Genomic DNA, 20,888 nt, shown 5'->3' with positions numbered 1-20,888 from the left:
GTGGCACAGCCTCCCCTATCACCCAGGCTGGGTACTCGAGGTGCACCCTTTGTGTGGGCTGAGTACACCCTCCTCTTGTAGTTGAGCATTGGTTGCTGTTGGCAGCTCAATGGGAGGGATTTATCCAGGCCAGTCAGCGGCTGTGACCACTGACCACCAACCTCCGCCCTCCATGGAGGATCAGCTGTGCAGGGGCAGGGTGGTGGTGCTCTGATTAGTCTGTAGCTGTCCACTGAGTGTGCTCGCCCTGAGGCATTCTGGGTGGTGCAGGCCAAGGTCAGCCCCCACCTATGTTTTGCCCAGGGTCCACCCTGCCTGAGCTATAAAGCAATGTGAGATGGCTGCTACTTGTGCTGGGCTTGGAGATTCCCAGATGAAACCAAGCTGTGAAGCTAAGCTGACTGCTGCTAGTGCCAGGCCGGGGGGGCCACTTGGCAAGAGGTACAGGGGCTGGGGGCTCACTGAGGCCAGCCATTGCTCGTTTGAGAGAATTTAGGAAGTTGTGAAGCCTGAGCCAAGACCAGCTATTAATATGGAAAAGTCTCTGTTAACGGCTTGGGTGGGCCCCTATGTTGGGTGGGACAGAGTCACAGGATCTCCAGGGCGGGGCAAACAGTGCTGAGCAGGCTGGTGGAGTCTCAGATATGGCACCCGCCTGCTGGCTCTGTGGCTCTGTCTGCCTTTCTGTCTGGGTGAGAGCTGTCCTCCAGCTCTCACCTTTACTCCAGATACTTCAGTTCCTCCCCAGATGCCACTGGTGCCTTTCACGCTGCTACCCCAGTGGTGGAGCTCAGAATGAGTGAGTCTGAGTAAGTCCGTATGGGAGTTCTGTAAGAGGAACTGCTTGGGACTCCAGAAGTTTCTTCTACTGACTCAATCCCTGCTGGGTTTTGCAGTTAAGTTTTGGAGACATATCTCCTGGCACCGAAACCCCGGGCTGGGGCTGGGACTCTTTGCTCCCGAGATATCCCTCCCAAATTTGTATCCACCACACATGGAGGTGGGCCCAGCCTGTTCTGCGTCTCTGCCCCTCCTACCTGTCTGGATGGATGTGGTTTCTTTAATTCTGTAGTTGTCAGACTTCATTCAACTCGATTTCTGGTTGTTCTGAGTGAAGGCTATTCTATATTTAGGTTGTAATTTTGACGTGGTTGTGGGAGGAGGCGAGCCACGTCTGCCTATCTGGACTGGAAGTCCTGGACTCGGTACTTTCACTCTAAAAATGAGCTTTATTAAGGCATATTCATATCTATGAATTTTATTTATAAAATTCAGCAATTGTTGGTATAAAGTTTGATGGCTTCGGCCAAACGTACGCACACAGCTGTGACCTACGACCACCATCAAGGCAGAGGACGTCTTCGTCACCTCAGAATGTCCCCTCACGTGTCTGTGCAGCCAGCCGCCTCCCTGCGGCTATGACCCTGGCACCCACAGACGTGTTCTGTCCCTATAGTTTTGCGCTTTCTAGACTTTCGCCAAAATGGAATCGTACGGTTTGCAGCCCTCTGCGTCTGGCCCGCAGCCCAGGCGAGCGCGTGCTGCGGGGTCGGTTTACTCCTCTCCGCTGTCCAACAGCAGGTGGTCCGCTGGGCATGCGGGTGCATCCCAGCTTCTGCCTGTGGCGAGCGAAGCTGCTGTAGATATGCGCAGACGGGTTTCGTGTGGAGTGGAACTTCTGCGTCACGTGTTAAGTTTATGTTTAACTCTTCTAAGGAGCAGCCAAACCACCCTCCAACATGGCTGTACCATTTGGCGTTCCCACCCGCAGGGTGCAAGAGTTCCCCCTCCTCCACATCCCCAGCAACGATTCACACTCAATGTTGCAGACAGAGCCGCTTACATAGTTAACTTTTTGAAAGTTGTCTTCTACTCTCCGATTTCCTCTGGAATCACTTAATGCAGTCGTTTGTTTGGTCCTTCTTTTTATGCCGCTGGCTAAACTCAAGTACATGGTGAGCGTCGCTCATCCCCATTTGGGAATAAAGAACTAGGGGTTTAGCTGCAGCTGGTGCGCCCCCTCCCCGCTCGTTCTTGGTTCTGTTACGGATTTGTTGCCTTTGGTGCATCTTCCCTTTTGTTTCAGCGGGATTTGGAGGAGAAGGGGAGGTAAATGTGTAAGTTCAGTCCACCAGCTTGAAATGTAAGCGCTCTTCACTTTTCTAATGATGGCGCATTTGTTTGCCGTGGGATGTGGCACACAGTAGGTGCTCAGATAGTTGTTGAATTTATGACTGTATTGGAGCTTAAATGCACCTCACATTGTTCCACATCCAGATTGTTTCCAGTCCTCTGCTCATTGACTTCTGCTATTATGTAGATGCAGGGTTAGGGACAGAAGTGGGAGACAGTAGAGGGAGGCAAGAGAGGAGAGTGACAGGTGGGAGAGAGGGAGGTGAGAGTGGGTAGAGAGGAGAGAGTGAATGAGGAATAACGAGCAAGCCGACAGTGGCAGAGATGAGATGGGAAAGGGGGTGGTGGTGACGGGGCAGAGCTGGAGGTGGCGGGGATGACGGAAGTACAGGTAAAGACAGACGGTTTGGGGGATGAATTGTGTCCCCCGACAGACAAATGTTGAAGTCCTCACCCCCAGTACCTTCAAATGTGACTATATAGAGGTAGGGCCTTTAAAGAGGTAATTGTAAAAAATGAGGTCATGAGGGTGGGTCCTAGTCCAACATGACTGGTGTCCTTATAAGAAGAGGGACTAGGCCCCAGACACAGGAAAGACCACGTGAAGACAAGGTGAGGATGGCTGTTTGCAAACCCAAACCTGCCAACACCTTGTTCTTGGACTCGGCCTCCGGGACTGTGAGGAAATACATTTCTGTTGCCCGAGCCACTCCGTTTGCGGTCTTCGTTACATTAGCCCCAGAAAACCGGCACAGCTGTGGTGATAAGGAAGATGGCGAAGACGGAGGAGATGATGGAGTGGGGGAGAGAGAGAAGTAGGCAGAGACAGACCCTGCGCGGGCGACCAGAAATCTCGTAGGGTTAAATCTTAGAGGTGTGATTGCTGTTAGAGGAGTTGTGCGTCGTGAAAGCTCTTGTTTCGTGCTGTCAGACTGCAGCCCAGAAGGTGAAACACGGGCGCGTCCCAGAGGGGCTATTCCCCACTGCCCCAGAACCTGTTCTCAGTGAGGCGGCACCAAAGACCGGGAGCAGGATCTTCAGACAGGTTCAGGCACCCATTAGGTGTCTCATGGTGGACAGCCTTGGTACCTGGGCAAATCACATCCACATTTTACTCAGTACAACAGGCCGCCCACTGAGCCACCTTACGGAAGGATGGTCTTTGTACTGGCTAGCTTCTTAGGGAACTTCAAGGAGAGGCTGCTTCCAGCTCCTGCTTCTGCAAATGGGAGCTGTCAAAGGACCAGAGGAAGGCAGGGGGATGGGTCACACAAACACACCCCCTGCCAGGCTGCAGGGGAGATGATTAAACTTGTGGGCAAGGAAAACTTCATGTGGCTTCAACCCTACCTTGGCCTCTTTCCTCTGTAATCCAGGGGCCAGGAGCTGTGGCAGCTTGGTGAGCAAGCATCAGTGGCCTTGGTTCAAATTCTGGATGTACTGCTTACTGTTTATGTGACCTGGACCAGTCGCTTAACCTCTCCAGGTCTCAGTTTACTCAGTGAAGTGGGCATAATGGCGCTATCTTCCTCATAGGATTGTGGTGAGGATGGAAGGAGATAATTACCAAATGCACTGAGATCTGAGGATGTCACAGAACAAGTGTTGGACTGACGTGGTGGGGACAGGGAGCTGCGTACCAGGCTGGTGTGAGGTCCAAGGTGTGCCTCTGAAAGGGACATTGAAATCTTTACCCACTTTTCTCTTTATGTTCTATTTCCTACCCAGCTCCCTTAGCCACTCCCACCCATGCCACCTTCTGATGGCTACCAGCACCCATGTACAGGCACCAACAGCTGCGGATATACATGCTCTTCAGAGGTCCCCTTAGACTCCCCCTTGGGGCCTTCCCAGCAGAGCACAGGATGCTTCAGGGACCAAGAATCAGCCCCAGCTGGCAGTTCTGTGTTTGCCCCAGGAGCCCAGCCCACCACTCACTGACACAGGACTGTGGAGAAGAGGGAAAGGATAGGACATTCCCAGAAGACAGGTGCAGCAGAAGCTGTGATTTACCCAGGCCACAGAAGATGGGTCTTTGTATTGGATAATAGGGTAGAAGTCTGCACTGTCCACCAGTACTCACTCCATCTTCCACCCCGACCTCCATCCCCACCCCAAAAAACTCAGAATCCTGGCTTCTGCAAACCTGAGGCAAGGACTGCTCTAACGCCACTCAGTGGCCACAGGTGGAATTGCATCAGCTGAAGCTTGAAACACCCTGCTACCTCCCAGTGGCCACGGTAGGATCATAATACCATAGCAGGAAACCCTCTGCTACCGCCTAGTGGTCAGCCTGGGGTTAGCACCTGTTGGGCTTGTGGCTGGGAGCAAAACCGCACCAGCTGGAAGGGGCCAAAAGTCAAGGAATGCAGGCAGCTTCTGGAAACTGGAAGAGGCAAGGAAACAGATTATCTTCCCTAGAGCCTCTGGAAGGAATATGACCCAGCCAACACCTTGATTTTAGCCCCCACGAGATCCATCAGAAACCCCAAGTAGAGAAGGGCTTATCTCAAAGGAGTCTATGGGTGTGACTTGCCTAATGGCGTTAATCCCAGTAAGATTCACAGGGGACCCACAAAGAGAATTATATTGGCAAAAACACTACCACTGGTGACTGAAAGGGACAGAGTCAGTACAACATGAAAGGAGAACTTAGGACCCCCAAATTCATTTCTGCTACCCAGATGACTGCATTCCCACGGTCTTAACGTCAAAATGCTTTTACACCTGAATTGCTTATCCGAAAAATTGCTTGTGCGGTGATGAATTTTCATCAGTGCCCTGAGGAAGCCCATTGAAATATCTCCTAGTGTAGCAGGGAAGCCTCCAAGGAACAGAATGTTCAAGAATCTCCTCTCGCAATACTGCTGATCATTCTCAAAGGGTATTTCTGCCCCTGAAATTACCGAGGAACTTCACTCCTGCTGACAGATTGTATACTTTGAGAACCCCAGGCCACCAACCCGTGACAGCCTGTCACACTGAGGGGCCCTCATTTCCTTTATGTTTCCCAAACACTCAGTAAGGCTCAAGAGGAGCATGAAGGTGGCTGGGGTTGGGCCTCAGCTGAAGTTCCCGGAAAGAGAAGACCGTCGCCAACCGCTGCTCTGAAATCAGGGACCCAGAACCAGTGCAGACCTGCGTCTGCGCTAAAACTACCACTCCCAGGGTCCTTCGCGCCAAGTCGCTTCCCGTCGCAAAGGCTCCAGCTGCAGGATTCCAGCGGTCCAGAAGAGCATGTGCAACAGAGCATGATGGGAAGTCGACTCTGGGAGGGAGGACTGGCGGAAGCTCTTTGCGAAGCATGGTTCCCGAGGGTGTGCGGGTCACAGACTGGCAGCAACAGAGGAAAAAGGCTTTGGCCAGGCAGAGAGCCAGAGAGCCCGGAGGTTTCTGGGGAATGGAGTCTGGCTGGGCTGGGAGGCGTGTGCGCATGACCGAAAGTGACGCTATTTAGGCGCGTCCCCTTTGGCGCGAGAGCAGCACTTGGCGTGTAGCAGCCCCTGAGGTCGCAGTTTCTCAGCTCGCGGCGGCGCCCGGTACGCGGTAGCACTCTCGGGGAGCCGGCGGCGACTTTTCACGCCGGGCTCTGGTTGAGGCCGTGTTGTCGGCTGCGTGTCGGGCTCTCTAGCCGCAGCCTGGCTGTGCCTGGGAGACTGCCAGCGACCCGGCCGGTCAGGCCCCACCGGAGCTGCCGGCACCGCGCGCTCAGACCCGGCCTTTGCGGGGAGAGGCCGCAGACAAGAGTCCGCGGGCAGAGCAGGCCTGCAGAGCGGGGCTGGGCTGCCGTGAAGCGACGCGGAGGCCCAGGGAACTGCTGGGAGGCCGTGTCCCCGTGCGAGACCCCGATGCTGGAGGAAGGTGAGGAGTGGCGGCGGGGGCGGTTTACAGGAGGTCCGGCTTCTGGTTCTAGCCTGCCTGCTATTACTGCTCTGCGGCCCGGGCCCGGACCAGAACCCTGCGGCTCTCCTTTCCATTTGGGGCCGTTCTTCTTCGAATTAAAAATCCTGGGGTCAAAACAGTTTGAGGAGGTCAGGCCTGGATAATCTCTGAGCATCCAACCCCTCACCACGATCTGCTTGATGGACCGATAGGGAGAACGGGGCCTGGGAAGGAAAACGGGACATGCTCGGGGTCTCCTCCCTTACTTCTGACCTCCCAGCGCTTGAAGCAGCCAGGGACACTTGGAGCTGGAGCCTATTGGCTGCACCTGGCATGAGGGCGGGTTCGTCCCAGCTGGTCTGGGATGTCCAGGAGGGTCCTGGGGATTTGGAGTCAGAAAGCAAGAGCCCTGTTTAAGCTGCAGGGTATCTGCCAGGCCTCTTAACCTGTTTCTTCAAGGAGGAAAGGGTAAAATAACATTAAGTACCCCGTTCCCTCTAAGAACTGTATGCATCAAGTAAAGTAGCGTTTTGAAAGCACTTTTAACACCTTGCAAAACAGAACTAACGTGCATCTAATCTTAATCACCGAGGCCTGCGCCACCCTTCCCTAGATCAGGGAGCCCCTGTATGGGTCAGCAGCTCCAGTTTGACGCCCAGCATTTCGTTGCCTTCCCCAGAGGCCCGGAGGCGGGCAGGAGGTTGTCATTCTCTCCAAAGAGGAAGAGAAGACACGGGGGTCAGGTGCAACTCAGTAACGTTAGGTCGGTGCTAAGACCCGTATCAGACCTTCTCACTTTTTTCTGAGGACTGTCCTACCGCTACTGTTTTTGAGACATAAATCATATACTGTAATACTCACCTTTAAAGTGTGCAATTCAGTGGCGTTTAGTACATTTACACAGTTGTACAACCATCACCGCTGTTCAGAACATTTTCATCACTCCAGGAAGAAAGCCCTACCGTTAACCATGCCCTGTTCCCCATGTCCCTGGCAACCCCTGATCTGCTGTTTGTGTCTGTCTCGCCCGTTCTGGACGTTTCATAGAAACAGTCATACGATGTATGTGTCTGACTTCTTCCACTTAGCAAAATGTTGCAGCATGAATGAATGTACCCGTTTCTTTTTATGGCTGAATAATGTTCCGTTACATGGATACACCACATTCTACCTGTTCCTGGGCTGATGGACATCAGGTGGTGTCCAGTTCGGGCTATTACGAACAATGCCCTGACTTGCGTGCGCCGGTTTTTGTGTGGAGAGGAACTGCTGTGTCGTGTGGTGACTGTTTACCTTTCTGAGGAGCTTTGCCACGGCGGCTGCACCGTTTTACATCCCTAGTGTAATGTGTGAGCGTTCCAGGCTCTCTCCCTCCTCGTCAGCCCTGGTCCTCCATCTCCTCCTGCTTCAGCCGTGCAGCGGTGCCTGTGCCCCTGTCCCGTGATGAACGATGTTGAGCGTCTTTTTGTGCGCTCTTTGGCTGCTTGTGTATCTTGCTTGGAGAAATAGCTGTTCAAACCCTCTGCCCATTTTGAAATTGGGTTATTTTGTCTTTTTACTGTTGAGTTGTAAGATTTCTTTATAGATTCTGGATGTTGGACCCTTAGATTTGATTTGCAGCTATTTCCCCCATCGTGTGATGGTCTTTTGACTTTATAGTGTCCCTTGAAGCACAGAGTTTTTAATTTTGATGAAAGACATTTTAGTTTTTCTTTTGTTGTTTGTGCTTTTGGTGCCATATCTATGAAACTATTGCCTATTAGAGGTCATAAAAACTCATACTGTGTTTTCTTCTAGGAGTTTTAGCTTTTGCTCTATAGGTCTTTGATCTATTTCAAGCTCATTTTTCTTAGTGGTACAAGGTAGGAGTCTAACTTCATTCTTTTTTTTTTGTGGAAGTCTAATCGTCCCAACACCATTTTTTGAAATGACTGTTCTTTCACCATTTAATCTCTTGGTACTCTCGTTGAAAATCAGTTGTGTTTATTTCTAGACTCTCAGTTCTTTCCCATTGGTCTGTATGATTATCCTTATACTGGTTCCACACAGTTTTAATGATTGTTTTGCAGAAAGTATTGATATTGTGAATGAGTCCTTCGATTTGGTTCTTGTTACTCCAGAGTGCTATTTCTGGGCCTCTTGCATTTCCATAGGACTTTGGGGACCAGTCTGCCAATTTCTGTAAATAGGCCAGCGGGGACTGCCACAGGACCCGCATGCACCCACGCTGCTCGGGGTTTTAGTGTGCGTGTCAGTGCACCCCCTCTGCTTTCACCCCAGGCGCTTCCTTCTTTTAGTGCGCTGGTAAATAGAATTGTTTTAAATTGCATTTTGGGGTGGTTCTTTGCTGGTAACTAGAAGCACACCCGGAGAAATGTCCGTCCAGATCTTCCACATGCGTTTCAGTGGGCTGTCTCTTCACTGCCTGTTCGCTTTACGTCCCACAACCTCAACGACCTCGTTTATCTGTGAGAGTTTGTGGGTTCATTAGGACTTGCAGTATCATGAAATCATGAATACACTTTCAATTCTTCTTTTCCAATCTGGATGCTTTTTTCCCCCCCTTGCCTTGCCTAGCGGCCCTGGCTGGAACTTCCGGTAAAGCACCGGACAGAAGTGGCGAGAGCAGACCGCTCTGTCTCGTTTCTGGCCTTCCGCTCCACTGTTAAGTGCGGTGTTAGCTCTGGGCTTTCCGTAGAAGCCTTTTCTCAGGTGCAGGACGTTGCCTTCTGTTCCTCGTTTACTGAGTGTATTTTATCATGGAAAAGTGTCGTATCTTACAAAACGGCGTTTTTGGTGTTCATTGAGATGATCGTGTTTTTTCCCCCCTTTGTGTTAATATGGTGTTTTACATAGGTTGATTTTTTAATGTTGACCCAACCTGTGTTCCTGGGATGGACCCACTTGGTCATATATCCCTTCTTTTGATTAGGCAAATGTCTTAAGTTTGTAGAGCCCCTTTCTCCAAAGAATTAATAGGTAATATTGGTAAATTATATACGTACTTGCTATGCTTTGTGCCAACTGCTTTATCTGCATTTTCTTTTAACCTTCAAAGCAACGACTTAACAAGGGATTGTTATCCCCATTTTACAGATGAGAAAAATGAGACCTAGAGAGATTCCGTGATTTGCACACAGCTGGTAAGTGGTAGCTCTGGGATACTCGAGAGCCTGTTACACTCTAACGCCTCCGTATACCTGACTGAATTGAGAGGATTTCCGAGGTAGGGAGAATGGGGGAATTTACAGCCCTCTGCAGTCTGCAGACTCAGCCCCTGACCTGAAACTTTCAATGCCCTTTGAACCCCCTCCTCGGAGTGAGAATGTGCAGCTTTCTAGCTTGGAGAGTTGCAGACTTGTACGCCTCATTGCTTTCTTTCTCATCCTGCAGAAAAGCACCTTCTCCGGGCCCTACCGCTTCCCAAGAGGAAGGCACAGGAGAGGAAGGAATGGTGGCTGGTGTCCTCCGAGCTGGGCCACGTGTAAGTTGGAAATTCACTCTAAGAGGCAGCCTCTTTTAGTATATTAATATTAAGGGTTTTTGTTGCTGTGAATTACACAAGCAGTTCATGTTCATTGTAGAAAACCTGAAAAATACAGAACACACACAGTGGTGATACTGCGGGGGAGAATGAATAGGCACTTGGATCTGTGGGGAGCTGCAGCAAAGGAAGGGTAACAACCCAGGTTTCTGGGGGGCCACCTGGGTGAAGGGAGATACTCCTGGGCTGAAAATAGACACAGATTGTGTTGCCTCAGTGCCTTTGCTCACGGTACTTCTCTACCGTGGCTAATACCCTTCTTTTGCTGCTTCTGAGCCATCTCCTACAAGGCCAGCTCCGTGATTGCCTCTCTCTGTGGCCTTCCCTGACTGTCCTTCCCCAGCCCCCCACCCAGGATTCCTCTGCTGTTACCCTCTAAGCTGGTCTGCCATCTCTGGCACGTTACTGCAGGCGGCTGCGTATGTGCCTGGCTCTCCTGCTGGCCGTGTGCTGTGTGAGTTCACAGGGATATTTAGTAAATGTTCTGAACACATTCAGCTGTTCCATTTGCTGGGTAATTTGCACCTGATTCCTCATCGCAGAAACACATTCTAGCGGGTTTTTTTTTTTCTATATTGGCTCCTACTTCCCAAGCAGCTGTTATTTTCTGTCCAATTTCTGTTCGTGTATATACACATTTTGTCTATTCATATGTCAGGTCTGTCATACCAGAATTACAAATGTGAAGGCGAGACTGCATTTTGTTTATTTTTGCAACACTATCCAGTAGTGCTAGCCACACAGGAAGTACTTTTCTGGAGCCACCCTGAGTCCTTTCAGACTCCTCTGGGCCTGTGAGCCATCCCACCCAGAGCCACCAGCGTCCCCACCTCCCTCTCCTCTGCCCCTTTTCTTAAGTGTTACTAGGAGAGAAGAAATGTGCTTGTTGTTTCAGAGATCCACACCCTTCGGCAATGTGACGGTAGCTTTCACCCACAAAGAGCGAGAGCGCTCGGTCCTTGCTCCAAGGCGCGGGTTCAAGGAGGAGACACCAGACAAGTCCAGGAACTTGGTCCTGCTGGGTAAGGAAACCATTTAATACAGAATCTGCTCAATTCTGAAAACACGTTGAGTGATCCCAAATTGCTCTGACACCCTGGAAGGACATTGTCGATTCCTCCTTGTTCCCTATTTGAAAAGGTCTGCATTCTTGGTGGGAAATAGGCATTATCATTTTCCTCCCCCCAGGCTGCCCCTCATCATTGTCTCCCCACCCCCAGGGTTGGGGTAACCTCTAGGCTAGTTCCCTCCACAGTCACTAATTTCCCACCTTTCTAAGTAGCTTGCTCTATGAGCCTGACTTGACTCCTTGGCTTGACCTCCTCCTCGAGGCTGTTTTTTCCTTAGATTACACACAAGAGGGTTGGGGCTGTCCTTCTTAGCTGCTGCCTTCCTCTTGGCACGGATGTGTGTCCCCACCCTTCTCTTGGTGACTTTCAGGGTCCTCTTGTCCTTCGAGACCTTGAGCAGCTCCACAGCACACTGTTCACAGGGAAACATACCTCTCGGTTTATGACCTGCGTGAACTTAGTGCATCTGGTGAGATGCCCGTGGTGGTGGCTGTGCCTGGGCTTGCTCACGTTCTTGGTCACCTTATGGTCCTTGTTGAGGCTGCAGCCATAGGGTACGCAGAGCCATGGCTGCTGCAGCCGAGGCTGTTTCGTTAGCTCCTTCCAGAATTGCTTTCCCAAGGCACTGGCCCCATGCCTGTCTTACTACTGTATTCCCTAGTGCCCGGCACCATGTAAGTGCTCAATACGTATTTGTGGAACGAATGAGATTAATTGGCCTGTTTCCACTCCTGAGTTCTGTGTGGCTCTTAGGACAAATCTCTAAAGCCCGCTTTTCTCTCTTTGAACAGGACTTCTAGTTTCCCAGCCTGGCATGAACTCCCAGTTAGAACAAAGGGAAAGCCCATGGATACTGGAGAGAGAAGGCCTAAGAACTACCTGTCCAGGTAAGTGAGCAAGCACTAAGCCATCCAGAGTTGTGAGCAGAAGCCCCTTTGAAACCCACATTAATGCATTTGATGAGGGAACAGTGACTAGGGGTACAAAGGTGAGACTGGGAATGCAGGTGGGGGTGGGGCTATTTTAAATCAGATGATAGGAAAGACCACTTTGAAGAAGTGACACTGGATCTGATATCTGAAGGAGAGAATGAACCAGCCATGTAAATATTGGGTTGGTCAAAAAGTCAGTCTAGTTATTTTTCTGTAAAGTAAGATGCAGTTTTCACTTTCACCAATAACTTTATTGATCTGGATATTTTATGTCGGATATTGGCTTCTAGTGAAGAGAGGCCGAGGGTGCTTCCGAACATCTTCTAATGCATAAGACAGCCCCACTGCAAAGAATATTTGACCAAATTGTCAATAGTACCAAGACATACTGCAAACCACTTTCAACATGTTCAGTCAGTCACAGCGCCTTCTCCATACACCGCACAAGTCTTTGTGTTCCAGGTGTTTTTACCTTCCTTGAAATAACAAAGCGCAGTGCGCCAAAATGCTGCGTGCCTTCTTCCATCTGCAGTATGAAAGCGGCTGCACAAAAATTCACCACTTTTGGTAAATTTTTTAAATGTACGCTTCTATGACGGCTGTCACAGTACAATGTAACACAATTGTTTCTAATAAAGTTAAAGACAACTGAGCACTGCTAGAGCCATGGGAGGGAAAAAACTAATGAACGTTTTGGCCAACCCAACCTTTGGGGGAGAAACACTCTGAGCCACAGCACGTACTGAGGGTGAGCCTGGTATGAGCTTGGCTTGTGTTGGGATTAGAAGACCCTAGAACTCACTGAACAACAGGGAGAGCAGGCGAGGGCCAGATCATGGAACGCTTTGGAGACCCAGGGTAAGGGATTTACATTTTTCTCAAGAAGACAGGAAGTCATTGAGGGTTTTGAGCAGGGAAAGGACAATATTTGACTTGTCTTTTAAAAGATAGACTTTCAGGGTTGAGGAGTAGAAGCCAGGAGATCAGCTGCGAATCTGTTGCAGACAGAGTCCAGTGAGACGTGGTGGGTGGTCAGGAGGATTCAAGGTGTATCTGGGTATTAAAGCCAAAAGGACTTGGTAGTGAATTCGACGTGAGAGCAAGAGGCATTAAGGATGACCCTGGCCTGAGAACCTGGTGACTGGGAAAACTGAGACACTGGCTGAGAGGGAAGAGCAGTTCTTTTTCGGGTGCACGTAAGTCTGCAGTGGGCCGAGGTGTGACATTCGTGACCATCAGTGATCTTCGGGATTGCTCCTTTTCCTGTCACTTTTCCTCAGAGAGGCTCAAAGTCATACGTGATCAAATGCAGAGACACTCTCAACCAGAAACGGGGCCTCCCGTGCGCGCTGGACTGGGTGTTTGTGTGCACGTGCACATGAGGGCGCCCTGCCCAACGTCAGGCTGTGTGCGATGGGGGCGAGGAAGATGTCCACGATGACAGTAAGCGTGCATGGAACACAGTATTCCTCAGGCTCCATTCCGGGTTCACCATGTGCCTTAACTCTAAATTAATCCGCACAACAATTCTGCGTGAGAGCTACATTCACAGTCCAAAGCACTGAAAAATTAATTCGTCCAAAGTCACACAGCTAGTAAGAGGTAGAGTCACGATTTGAACCCAGACCTTCTGGGTCAAGATTCTGTATAGAAATTGAAATTAAGGGTACCTGGAACTAACCCTGCTGTTCTTCACTCTGAGAAATAAGGTAGAAATGGAAAGAATCTCCTCGGTTAAACTGAGAGGAAACTCCATAGCTCTCCCTAAATAAAGCTTCACTTCCTGACCTACAAACCCCTGATGCAGGAGGCAGAGGTGTCTGGGCCTTATGCTTCGCTTAGTTTTAATACTTCCAAATACTACACATTAATTCTTGGGCTTCCAGCCCCAGATGGTGGTATAGGAAGATCTTGAACTACCTCCACCCACAAGCACACTGAATTTACACCAACAGGTAGAGCGATCCCCTGAAGAACTGAGCTGACTGAACAGCTTCTGCACAAGAAACCAAAGGGACCACATAGAATGGGTAGGAGACCCAAGACATGGTACTGTGGGAAGCCCGTTCCCCAGGCACGGCCTGCAGTGGGAGGGATCACTGCAGGGCCTCTTGCAGACTTGCCCACCCTGGGGAGCGGTGAAAAGTGGTCTGAACAGCACCTAACCTGCACCTAACCTACGCTGGAAGAAAACCCAGACTAACCCTAGAGCATCTGGCAGGCGGGAGGGGAACTGCTGGAGGGAGAATACGGTGTGTCCCACCCACTCCCCCAGATCACACGCGCAGGAGCACAGCCTACACACTCAGACCAGCCAGCCTAGCCAGCCAAGGCTGTAAGAGTGCCCACCAGGCTCTGGGCCCAAACCTGCTCCATAGCTTGTCCCCTCACTCCCCACAGCCTACAGCTGCTCCAGTTACAGCTGCAGGTTTGTTCCCATGCTACACAGCTTACCCCTGGGATTCCTTGTGGTCTGCTACAACTTCCAGCTTGCCTTCCAAGGTGGTTTTGGCGTGGCTCACATCTGTTGCAGCAACAGCTACAGGCCCCAGAGTAGCTCAACCCCTGGACATCTCGTGGCCTGGTCCCATTCCAACTGGTCTGCCAAGGTGGTCGCAGCACAGCTTGCCCCCGGAACTCCTTGTGGCTCACAGCTGCTACAGCTAAAGCTCCAGGCCCTGTTGTGGCTTGCCTGTGGACTCCCTTCAGACTAAGCCGCTCCAACACAGCTCCAACTGGCCTGCCAAGGTGGCCCCAACACGACCTGTCCCTGGAGCTCTCTGCAGCCAGAGCTCACTCCAACTGTAGCTCCAGCCAACCTGCCACAGCAACCCTAGTGAGACTTGGCCCTGGGACTCCCTGCGGCCTAAACTGGCCCCAACTAGAGCCCCAGCAAGACTGCCAAGGCCACCCAGGCGAGGCTTGCCTCCAGGATCCACACAGCCCCGGGCTGCTCCAGCTTCAGCCAGCTTGCCAAAAGTGGCCCCGGTGTGGCTTGCCCCGGGTCTTCCTGTGTCCCATGCCACCTCTAGCTCCAGCTGACCCGACAAACAATTTACACAAAGGGGAAGGAAGCTCCCACACAAGGCCACTCTTTCCAGGGACAGACAAGTTGCTGTTTTGCCTAATTCATAGAAATAAACACAGAAACGGCCAAAACGAGGAGACAGAAATGTTGCAACTGAAAGAACAGGATAAAACCCCAGGAAAAAACTCAGTGATGTGGAGACGTGCTACCTACCAAATTAAGCGTTCCGAACATCGGTTGTAAGGATGGTCAAAGAAGCTGGGAAAAGAACAGGTGAACTCAGCAAAAATTTTAACAGAGATAGAAAATACAATATAAACCAATGAGGACTGAAGAGTAACTGAAATGAAAATACACTAGAGGGAACCAGCAGCAGATTTATTGATACAAAAGAATGAGTTGGAAGACAAGTTAGTGGAAATCGCCCAATCAGAACAGTAAAAATTAAAGAATTATAAAAAATGAGGTTTAGGGACCTCTGGGACAGTATCAACTGTACCAACATTCAGATAATCACAGTGGTCCCAGGAGAGAGAGAAACTATGTAAAAAAATGACCGAGAACTTCCCCATCCTGGTGAAGGAAACAAACATCTAAGGCTAGGAAGCAGTCCCAGACAAGATGCATCCAAAGCAGCACACATCATAATTAAAATGCCTAAGTTGTAGAGAATTGTAAAAGCAAGAGAAGACAGCTACTTGCATACAAAGGAGCCCCCGAAAAACTATCAGCTGACTTTCCAGAAACTTTGCAGGCCAAAAGGGAATGGTGCAGTATACTTGAAATGATGAGAAGGGGGGAAAGCAAGAATACTCTACCTAACAAGTCTATCACCTAGAATGGAGGGCTATCTTCCCAGACAAGCAAATGCTATCCCAGCATGAGAAAGTACAGAGGTGATGTCAGCGTTATGGCAGAGTGCAGACTCCTTTGTGTCTCCCCTTCAATTTACAGGCCAGACATCTGTAATCCAGCAAAGGTTCCCCTTCTCAACACACAAACGTGCCTGGGATGTGCGTGCATCGGTACATCTGAAGCAGGGATACTGGAATGCACAGGGGAGGCTGGCTAGGAGGAAGGACGGGGTCAGTGTTTGCAGATACAGTGCAGCGGCCCAGCAGAAGCCAAGATGAACCTAGCTCCCTCACGACGTGCCACCCCGCCCACCCCCCCCATTGCCGCAGAGCCAGGTGTACCTGCAGAGGTGTGTCTTAACAGCACAGCAGTGCTGGTGGCCATCAGGAACAAAGGGGCAGCCCTGCAGGCCCAGGAACCCAGCTGCTTCCCCCACCTACACCATGGTGGTTATGCCCCACGACTGAGGCCACCCAGGCACAGTGGGGAACCTACCATGACCCCCAAAGCACAAGTAGCACATGTAAGCAAAAACAATGAAAATCTGCACTATGTCTCACCTTCTAATGGCAAACAAAACACAGACCTCTAATGATCAAGCTGTTGAATGAACCCTTAGGATCAAAACAGTATCTAAACAAAGAACCCGCTACCTCAAATGCACAGGTGGAGGAACAGTCCCTCGAGTACTGTGAACAACCAAGGTAACATGGTGACTTCCAAGTATCTAGAAACCAGTCTGAAAGTGGAAGGCTGATTTTCAAGATTTGGAACTATAAGGAACCAAATTCTGCAGCTGAAGAACTCTCAATGAATGATACGGGAAATACATTTTAAAAACACTGGAAATATAGCAGACCATTGTTACAATCAGTGAAACAGAGTTCTATGAGAACTGACTCCAATAGAAAGAGCTCCATAAGGATAATGGATATCTCAGAAAAAGGGAAGGGAACAGAAAGCTTATCCAAAAAAATAATTGATAAGAACCTCACAAACCTAGGGAAATAGCCTAGTACAAGAAGCTACTAAAAGAATATGAAATTATCTCAATGCAAAAAGACCTCCAAGATGCATTAAAACTGTCAAAATGTTAGTGGTAAAGAATTCTCAAGGCAGCCAGGGGAAAAAAAAGACAGTAACCTGCAGAGGAAAACTCATCACATTATCCTCAGAGTTCTGAGTAACCAGACAGGCCAGGAGAGAGTGGAATGATGTATTTACATATGTACAATGGAATATTCAGCCATTAAAAATAACATCTTGTCATTTGCAAGGATATGAATGGACCTACAAAGTATTATGTTACGTGAAAAAAGTCAGAGGAAGACGAGTACCAATTGATTTCACTTATGTGTAATCTGAAAAACAAAAACAGAATGAAACAAACTCACAGATACAGAACACAAACTGATGGTTGCCAGAGGGGAGGGAGGTGGGCGGTTCAGGCCTAAAAGGGGAGGGGACTAAGCAGCACAAACACGTCCCTGGGGGATAAAGCACAGAACCCGGGTAGAGTCCGTGACAGGCGGCTACTAGACTTTAGGACAATTACTTCATAAGGCACCTAACGTTGGGTCACTATGTTGTACACCTGAAATGAATATTGCAGATCAACTATAAAAATAAATTTTAAGACATCATTAAGAAAATATTCACTCTACTAAACGCTGGTTCAGTTAAGTTTAGAAAAAAACAAAAGATCAAGATTCCCCATCATCCCACCACAGAGGTAAACTCAAGTCTTCTAAGTCTTCCTATCACAAGACACAGCAATGTGTGCTTTTGCATATTCCTCCTTCACTTGGCTGTACGTTCCTATCACTGCATATTCTTTGAAAGCAAGGTTTTTATACCTCGCATTGCAAATTACTACCGTCAAACATTAGAAAATACAGACAAGTACGGAAGGGAACAGTCACTGTCCCTAATCCCACAGCCCAGAGACAATACAGCCTGTACTCCTGTGTCACCTTTCCAGTGGGTTTCTACAACAGGAATTGTAGTGCATAAGTCCCAAATGTGGCTTTCGATTGCTAAGAGACCCTAGGTTGGCTATGCTGTGGTCATCCCCCATTATTCACTATTTAGGTGTTTGCTTTTCTCTTGACAGGGCGATGTGACGAGCACCTGTCGCAGCTTTGTCGTTTCTCAGTGGGTACACGGAGGGCACGTTCTCTCAAGTGGATTCTGAGATCAACGATTTAAAGACTCCACGTGTGCATGCAACCGTGGTGTTTCCAGGCACGGCCCCAATTTATGCAGCTGCACCCACATGAGATAAGCCTGTGGCGCTGCACTCTTACCAATGCTAGAATTAAACCATTTTTTGAAATCTTCAATTTAAAAACTGAAAAAATTGATGGCCACCAGCTTTTTAAAGTGAGTTACTTAAGCCTGGTAAGCAGATTACCCAAACCGCACTGAGAACTGGCATGCTAAGACGGCAGCTTGAGCTAGCCCCGTGCATGGAAAAGGAGCGCTGCACCTGAGGTGGAGACCAGGGTAAATCCATCCCCCTGCAGTTTAGGGAAGGGGGCTAGCGTCTCTGAAAAGTCATCTCAGCCATCACTCCCGGTTTAGAACAGACACACAAACCAGTCCCGTCCTGGGTGAAAGGAAGTGAAGCGTATTTTAGTAGCATCTTTTCTTCCACCAAAGGAATTTTTTAAATTGCCTCTCTATATATAATTTTTTTTTTTCCCCCAGACTGGAGAACGGTATTTGAATCACTGCCAGAGCCTAATGTTTCTGAAGAATCATCCCAAGACACAAGGGCAGAACTGCCCCATGCGGAGTCTGATCTTAGGACCTCTGAACTGGGGAAGAGCTTCCACCCGAGACCAGTCCTTTCCCCACAGCGGAGAGTCCCCATGGAAGGGAGGCCCCGTAAACGTGAAACACACACACAGTGCTTTGGGAAGAACTCAGACATGATCAAATCTCACAGAGCAAAACCGCACACGTGTAACGAGTGTGGCAAAGCCTTCAGTTACTGTTCTTCCCTCTCGCAGCATCAGAAGAGCCACACTGGGGAGAAGCCGTATGAATGCAGTGAGTGTGGGAAGGCCTTCAGCCAGAGCTCCTCTCTCATCCAGCACCAGAGGATTCACACCGGAGAGAAGCCTTATAAGTGCAGCGAGTGTGGAAGAGCCTTCAGCCAGAATGCAAACCTCACCAAACACCAGCGAACTCACACCGGAGAAAAGCCCTACAAGTGCACTGAGTGTGAGAAGGCTTTCAGCGACTGTTCGGCCCTTGTTCAGCATCAGAGGATTCACACCGGAGAGAAGCCCTATGAATGCAGTAACTGCGGGAAGGCCTTCCGCCACAGCGCCAACCTCACGAACCACCAGAGGACCCACACAGGGGAGAAGCCCTACAAGTGCAGCGAGTGTGGGAAGGCCTTCAGTTACTGTGCTGCGTTCATCCAGCATCAGAGGATCCACACGGGAGAGAAGCCTTACAAATGCAGCACGTGCGGGAAGGCCTTCAGCCAGAGTGCAAACCTCACCAACCACCAGAGGACTCACACGGGAGAGAAACCCTACAAGTGCAGTGAGTGTGGGAAGGCCTTCAGCCAAAGTACAAACCTTATAATCCACCAAAAGACTCACACTGGGGAGAAGCCGTATAAATGTAACGAGTGCGGGAAATTCTTCAGTGAGAGCTCAGCCCTTATTCGACATCACATAATTCACACTGGAGAAAAACCCTACGAGTGCAATGAGTGTGGCAAAGCATTTAACCAGAGCTCGTCCCTCAGTCAGCATCAGAGAATTCACACGGGTGTGAAGCCCTACCAATGCAGGGAGTGTGGGAAGGCCTTCAGGTGTAGTTCAGCTTTCCTGAGACACCAGCGACTCCATGCGGGAGAGTAACTGGGAACAGGACCAACAATGGGGTTTAGAAACCTGATTTTCAGTCGGTATCCAAATCACAGGCTTTTGCACCTTTTAATAAAGTCACTATTTTATGTGGAAAGGTCTCAGCTTTTCTTTTTCAACATCTCCTGTAAGCTTAAACAACCCAAGGCAAACTCCTGGTTAGCTGTACTCAGTGGGCCAAAGTGCTTTTTGTATCGCAAGCACTGCAGAAATCTTGGTTTATAAGGCTGTGATCAAATCAACAAAAACTTGGTTCCTACCCAAAGGCTAGGTGTTTTGGTGGTTTCTCTCCTTGAATGAGTGCTGTTGCAGAAGAACAAACATTGGCCAGGAAGGAGTGTTTCTCTATTATGGGGTCAGTATCTGATTTGAGGAAGTAAATTCAAGTGAGAAAGGGATCCTAGGACCGACCACTAAATACTAAAACCTCAGGGGGGAGGGTAAGGGAAAATCTACACAGCTGCTTACATCGCTCCACTAGGCACACCAGGACAACTGGCGACAGTCACATGCTCTCCCTGGGTCAGAGGCAGGAGGGTCATCTTCACTTCTTTCCCCTCACTGGGAAACAGCCGTTTCCTTTTCTACTTTGCTGACCTGGGTCCCACCCAACTGGTACGTTGTGTCTGCATGCGCTTTCCCCAGTCTTTGGTTAGGTAGCTGCTGGCTTCAGGGACAGACTTCGCATTACTGGGCATCTGCTGTGAGGGAAGCCTCTGTCAATTATCCTCCCCCAAGGCCTCGGGGACTGGTCGGGTGACCTGACATGTCCTGGAATACTTTTTTCCTTCACTCATCTTTCACCTAAACAGCAGTTTATTCTCCAGCCCTGACTGCACCTGGGATGATTAACCACCACCTATGTACTCATGGGAGAGCGAAGCAACGACCAATGGAAAGGAAATGGAAGTTCTTGGGTTAATCATTCCCAGCTTCCTGTAGGGTACCCACAAGAAGCCCCTTCTCCTTCCAGGTGGTGCTTCAAGCTACTCAGGCGTGGCTTATGCCAGTGCCCAGAGGTCGGTCCATCCCTTGCACGTCTAATAAAGGGAAAGGGATCGATAAGCTCTCAAAATGATTCAACTGGAACAGAAAAGAAACTGAGGAAGAGACTTGGGAAAAGGTGAAAACATATATTAGAAGACAGTCTGTTACCGGTTTAAAGCAAACAGGTTCAGAGAACGGCCGGGCTAGCCCACAGCTAACATTAGAAGTACACTTGACCCTCACTTCCACATAAACCCAGGACTGACCCAGGACTCAAGAGAAAGGCCAGGTTTCTTTGTTGTCCCATCAATAAGCCCCAGCTGTGCACCGTAATGGACACCGAAGCCTTGAATTATGGGCCCTGGACCCCAACCCACCAAATAATTTAGTCTGGGATGAAGAACTTCGTCCCTCATGGACTTGTGCTGAACTGCAAGTTTTCCTTCAGGCCAAGAACTATGTATGAAAAGCTCTACGAACATTTCTACAAAAGTACTGAGATTTCCTTTCCAGAAAGATGGCTCTCCGCAGCTACTCCCATAGAGGGCAGAAGTCTGTTCCCTACAAGGC

At 49.6% G+C, this 20,888-nt stretch overlaps 1 protein-coding gene across 5 annotated transcripts; it reads left to right on the top strand.

Moving 5' to 3' along the window:
* The first annotated feature begins 5,468 nt into the window (after positions 1 to 5,468).
* On the top strand, positions 5,469 to 19,428 carry ZNF79 (zinc finger protein 79). Of its 5 annotated transcripts, XM_045197052.3 has the most exons (6): positions 5,469 to 5,994; positions 9,112 to 9,158; positions 9,409 to 9,499; positions 10,455 to 10,581; positions 11,421 to 11,516; positions 18,154 to 19,428. In XM_045197052.3, the coding sequence occupies exons 3-6, from the start codon at positions 9,467 to 9,469 to the stop codon at positions 19,323 to 19,325; spliced, it is 1,428 nt and encodes a 475-aa protein (XP_045052987.2). In that variant the 5' UTR covers positions 5,469 to 5,994; positions 9,112 to 9,158; positions 9,409 to 9,466; the 3' UTR covers positions 19,326 to 19,428. The 5 variants fall into 5 exon arrangements, with proteins under 5 accessions (XP_045052987.2, XP_071077144.1, XP_071077142.1 ...); XM_071221043.1 differs by lacking the exons at positions 5,469 to 5,994; positions 9,112 to 9,158; positions 9,409 to 9,499 and adding an exon at positions 17,558 to 17,688 and having other exon boundaries at positions 10,538 to 10,581; XM_071221041.1 differs by lacking the exons at positions 5,469 to 5,994; positions 9,112 to 9,158; positions 9,409 to 9,499 and adding an exon at positions 17,558 to 17,826 and having other exon boundaries at positions 10,538 to 10,581.
* The last annotated feature ends 1,460 nt before the right edge of the window (positions 19,429 to 20,888 follow it).

This window comes from Desmodus rotundus, chromosome 1 (assembly GCF_022682495.2).
Source record: "Desmodus rotundus isolate HL8 chromosome 1, HLdesRot8A.1, whole genome shotgun sequence".
Classification (NCBI taxonomy): domain Eukaryota; kingdom Metazoa; phylum Chordata; class Mammalia; order Chiroptera; family Phyllostomidae; genus Desmodus; species Desmodus rotundus.
Note: the sequence above shows the minus strand (reverse complement) of the source record. Positions and strands in the feature narration are given on the sequence as shown.